The sequence below is a fragment of the Otolemur garnettii genome, unplaced genomic scaffold (genome assembly GCF_000181295.1).
Source record: "Otolemur garnettii isolate 467f Iridium unplaced genomic scaffold, OtoGar3 scaffold00020, whole genome shotgun sequence".
NCBI classification, from domain to species: Eukaryota; Metazoa; Chordata; class Mammalia; order Primates; family Galagidae; genus Otolemur; species Otolemur garnettii.
This window is the reverse complement of record NW_003852415.1, coordinates 1,789,053-1,794,510: the sequence shown is the minus strand read 5'-3', so window position 1 is coordinate 1,794,510 and position 5,458 is coordinate 1,789,053. Positions and strand designations below refer to the sequence as shown.

Below are 5,458 nucleotides of genomic sequence, written 5' to 3'. Positions count from 1 at the left end.
TCTCAATGTCCCAGCTGTCACCAAGACGTCAAGACGCCCGGCGTGGACGCAAACTGCCCCGGTCCGGGGAAACCCAGCCTCAGCCTCAGCCTCCGTCTCCGCTTGCGCCCCGTTGCGGCCGGTGGGCGGGCCCCGAGAAAGGCCTTGTGGCTGTTCCCTATTGGGGCTTGGTTGCTATGGTGTCATCGACCTTACAAGGCACCGGGACATCTTCCGGAAGCTAAAGGAGAATTACTTCCAGGGCTGCCCATACTTGCCATGGCCGATTTAATGCCCCCCCCCCCACCTCAATAAAAATAAAACTTTTGCAATTATCTTTTAGAAACCTTCTTTAACCACTTAAACCTGTGACATGGTATCACATGCTTTCTTCTTTTTCAAAAGAACCGCTATACAGACGGCCTCTATTTGCCAGACTCCAAAATGGCGCCGACGGCATCAGTGGGTCAGAGGTGAGTCATGCGGATCCTCCGGTTCCGGCGCGTTAGAAGCCCGGGGGTGGTGAACAAGTCTCCGGCACCATGTCTGGTCTGTGTGGCCCTTTGGCCCGGCGTGGCCCTCGCCCGCTGTCGTTGCTGCTTTTATTCCTGCTCGGCCCCAGCGTGGTCCTCGCCATCTCCTTCCACCTGCCGGTAAACTCTCGCAAGTGCCTTCGCGAGGAAATCCACAAGGACCTGCTGGTGACGGGCGCGTACGAGATCTCCGACCAGTCTGGAGGCGCCGGCGGCCTGCGCAGCCACCTCAAGGTGCGGCGGCGGCGGCGGCAGCGGCGGCGGGGGCGTGGGACGTGGGGCGGGGAGGGAGACCGCGGGCTCGGGCGAGAGGAGGCCAGCGGAAGGGGGATAGGGCCAGCGCGGGCCGGGGTTGGCGCGGCCTCCGCGGGGCGCTGAGAACGTGGGGCGGAGACGCCCCCTCACTGCTCTCGGGGCCATTCGCGGGGTGGGGCGGGGCGGGGCGGGGCTCCGAGGCCTGGGAACCCCCAGAAGGGCCTCCCGGCCCAGTCGGATGTGCTGACAGCTGAGCTGAGGCGGCTTTCGTCGGCATCTATTACTTGTTGTGGTCTCTAGTACCTTGAACTTCTCCAAGTAGTCTTTGGTTGTTGGCTATGGGGACTGGCGTGGTAAGACACAGCGATACCTGCAGTAAAATAATGGAGACAATAAAGCTGACTGTCATTAATAAAATCTGTTACTTGTCGAGCATCTGCTGTCAGTTCCTGTGCTACTTTGCATACCTTACTATTTGGTTCGTGCATTAGCCTTTGGAGTAGGTAGGTCCCGTGAGCCCTAGTTTACGAACCGAGGAAACCGAGGCTTAGGAGAAGTAGACTAAACTGGTGGACGTCACAGATGGAATTGATTTCTCAGGTAGTTAAGGATTGAGGGAAGAGTACTGCTGTCTTATGCCTTTCTTGTTTTCAATTTGTTAATTATTGTAATTGATTAAAGTTGATTATTGTTTTACAAAATAGTCTGTTTCTAGTGCTTTCTCTTTAACACGCCAGAGTCTGGAGTTGGCTAAATATTAACTGTACTCTCAGATGGTGACAACTACTACCATAATACCAGTTTGGTCCCATTTTCCAGTAAAGTGTGGCTTCCTAGCCTGGTCTTTGAAACATTAATATAATTTTATGTCAGAATTTAATTGCATTTTAGGTAATCTTATTCATTCACAGTAAGCCTGGCGGTGGTCTTTTTTTTTTTTTCTTTTTAACATAGTGGACCTTTTTTAAAGACTAAATAATAAGAAACATTTTTATTTTTGAAACAGGGTCTTGTTCTGTCACCCTAGGTACAGTACAGTGGCCTCATCATAGTTCTCTGTAACCTCACACTCTTGGACTCAAGCAGTCTTCCTACCTCATCCTCCCGAGTAGCTGAGACTACAGGGGCTTACCACCATGCCTGGCTGATTTTTCTATTTTTTTGTAGTAATGGAGTCTCACTCTTGCTCAGGCTGGTCTTGAACTCTGGATCTCAAGGAATCCTCTTCCCTGGGCCTCCCAAAGTGCTAAGATTACAGGTGAGCGGCCACACCCAGCCAACTTTACTTCTTAATAGAGCTTCAAGTATAAGGAGACCATATTTCTACTTTATTTGGGAGACAAACTATTGTCAGTGTCTGTAGCATGGCCTTGTGGGAATTATATTGGATCTACAACTGCTGGAGGAACTTGACCAGCAGGAGTTTATGCATCTACATGCTAGCATTTTGTTGTCACTCAGTTCTCTCATGTCTACTCTGTTCTCTTGCCTGCTTAATCAGATAGGGTTCTGGGCAGCGCCTGTGGCTCGAGGAGTAGGGCGCTGGCCCCATATACTGGAGGTGGGTGGTTCAAACTCGGTCCCAGTCAAAAACTGCAAAAAAAAAAAAAAAAAATCACATAGGATTCTAAACCCAAATGCCAAGTAAGTAACAAAAGAATTGGGCCAAATATTTTTTTCTAAGCAGTAATGATGACAAATTAATAATCCTCCCTACTCTCAATTTTCCCCCATCCGATTTTCCAAATGAGATCAGAAATCCACATTTTGAGAAGAAAGCGTCTGCCTTTTATTTATTCTGTATAAAAATGTGTTTTATTTAAAAACAGGAATATTTAAATGTATGTATGCATTACAACCCTTAAGGAAAAATAACAAGTTTTAAAGTCCTTTTATTTAAAATTAAGTATAAATATGTATCCAGTTTTTTGTTTGTTTGTGTTGGCTTTTTTGGAAAACAAAGCCTCACTTTGTTGCCATTGGTAGAGTGCTGTGGTGTTATAGGTCATAGCAACCTCAAACTGTTGGTCTCAAGTGATCCTCTTGCCTCAGCCTCTTGAGTAGCTGGAATAACAAGCACCCACCACAGTGCCTGGCTATTTACTCCTGAGCACAGGCAATCCATCTGCCTTCAGAGTGCTAGAAATACAGGTGGGAGCCACTGCACCTGGCCCAATAGGTATACAGTTTTAAAGCATAAATTCATAGCTGTTGCTTTTTTGTTTGTCTTTTCTTTCTTTCTTTCTTTTTTTAGTGTAAATGATAGGAAAGCCTTTATTCTGTTCAAAGGCATCTGTGCCCCTTTGAATGACATGTTCTTAGCAACATATTTGCTAGTTACCTTGTAACAAAAGTGAGACTTAGTGATTACAATGTATGTATTATATTGCAAGAATCAGTTTACTACTGCATTATAATACTTCCATTCGCTAGGAAAGCTTTCAGTTCCAGGGTCTTCTGTGTATACCTGTATCTGCACTTAAGTTCTGTACTCAAAATGAGTACAAAAAAAATTGGACTGGACTACGTGTAGTTTCATATCCTGCATATATTATAGTTAAACTTTTGATCTGCATTTGGTTGGGAAAAAAATCCATGTATAGATGGAACTATGCAGTACAAATGCATATCATTAGGGGGTCAACTATATTTCCACGTTATAGGATGATGGATTGGTTACTTTTACTTGACTGCTTAAAACTTTTCTGTACTTTCTAAGTTTTCCTCAAATAGCGTTGTTTACTTTTTTTTTTTTTTGAGACGGAGCCTCAAGCTGTCCCCCTGGGTAGAGTGCCATGGCATCACGCTCACAGCAACCTCCAACTCTTGGGCTCAAGCGAGTCTCCTGCCTCAGCCTCCCAAGTAGCTGGGACTACAGGCGCCCACCACAACGCCGGGCTATTTTTTGGTTGCAGCCATCATTGTTGTTTGGCGGGCCTGGGCTGGGGATTCGAACCCGCCACCTTAGGTGTATGTGGCTGGCGCCTTAGCCGCTTGAGCCACAGGCGCCGAGCCGTGTTGTTTACTTTTAATGAGAAAAACATGCCTGATGTGGCAGTTGTTAGGAAAAAGCAAGAGAAAAAGAATGAATACGTAGGCAGGGCAGATCTGAGAACCAAGGCTCATTAAACAAGACAAAGAGGGAAAACAAGGTAAAGTGAAGGATTAGTCTTCCCCTGTGGGTGGCTGGGTGTGAAGTATGATCCGCGTATGCTGGATGTTCTCATTTAGTGCACTGATGGTTTGGGCCAGGAAAGAATAAGAATTCTGCTTTGCTCCTCTGTCCTCATGATGTAGCTGTTGTGGCACTAATGTGTTTTACCATGACGTCTTCATGCTTTTTTTGTGTCCTTATGCTTTTAGTTTTTTGGGTAACACAGCTGTAATGTAGCCTTCAGTAGACAGCTTTTCTTGAAGAATAAATGGCTTATGGAGAATGTTTTCATTCACATCCATCAGCCGTCCTCTAACACAGCTAGATAGAGTAGTATCTGTGCAGTAAATCTTACATAGAGCTACAAGTTGTTAGAAGCTGTGCCCCCCACTTAAATTTCCCAGACCTTGTTCTGATGTCTGCTACCGTTGATACTGATCTGATGGGAAGTGCTTTTAATTGTTTTCCCACTTTGAAGGACTGGATAAGATCCTGCCAATGTGATGACACATACTCAGAGTGCTGTGGTATACAGTGGTCTGCACAGGGTTTTCCTTTGACATCTGTTTTGTACCAGCGACTGAAGTAACATCATGGGTGAAGTAACATTGGCAAATGATCTGCACCTGGTCTGCAGGCTGGGTAGCCATGGTGACCTCAGTCACTGCCACTCCCACCCTCAGCTCCTGCTTTTTAAATGTCACCAATTAGTTCAATTGATTTTGGCATTGGTTTGTTTTCAGTGCTACAGAGCACATTGAGTCTTCCTTTGTCCCCATTACCCAGATTCAGCATTTATCAGGATCTTGCCATGCTTATAACATCTTAATTGCTTTGCTCTTATCCTTGTATGCTAAATTGCTTAAAGTAAATCCCAGATGTCTTGGTACTTCAGTCCTGCATACTTTGGAATGCATCTCTTTTAAAATATGAACGTAGGTTCGGCACCTGTAGCTCAAGCATCGAAGGTGCCAGCTGCGTACACTAGAGCTGGTGGGTTCAAATCCAGCCTGGGCCTGCCAAATAACAATGACAACTACAACCAAACAATAGCTGGGCATTGTGGTGAGTGCCTGTAGTCCCAGCTACTTGGTAAGCTGAGGCAAGAGGATCACTTAAGCCCAAGATTTGAAGGTTGCCATGAACTGTGACGCTACAGCACTCCAACTCTTAACTCTCAGTGAAACAGCTTGAGACTCTGTCTCAAAAATAAATAAATAAAAATAAAATAAGAACGTACCTGTAGTATTATTTGGGTATAATCACACCTCACATAATTGACAGTGATTTTTTTATTTGAGACAGTTTCATTGTGTCACTCTGGGTGGAGTGCTGTGGTGTCACAGCTCACAGCAACGTCCAACTCTTGGGCTTAAGCAGTCTTCTTACCTCAGCCTCCTGAGTAGCTGGGAGTACAGGCACACACCATGATGCCTGGCTGGTTTTTCTATTTTTAGAAATAGAAAAGGGAGGGAGGAAAGGGGAGATGTCACTCTTGCTCAGGCTGGTCTCGAACTCCTGAGCTCAAGCAATCCAC

At 45.8% G+C, this 5,458-nt stretch overlaps 1 protein-coding gene and 1 pseudogene across 1 annotated transcript in view; one reads left to right on the top strand and one right to left on the bottom strand.

Moving 5' to 3' along the window:
• The first annotated feature begins 453 nt into the window (after positions 1–453).
• The window catches only part of TMED10 (transmembrane p24 trafficking protein 10), a 47,124-nt gene continuing 42,119 nt past the window's right edge, over positions 454–5,458 (top strand). The window contains exon 1 of the mRNA XM_003786921.3: positions 454–746. Within this exon, the coding sequence (XP_003786969.1) occupies positions 522–746 (225 nt within the window). The 5' untranslated portion in view covers positions 454–521. The remainder of the gene's footprint in view (positions 747–5,458) is intronic.
• On the bottom strand, positions 3,853–4,512 carry LOC105886699 (annotated as a pseudogene).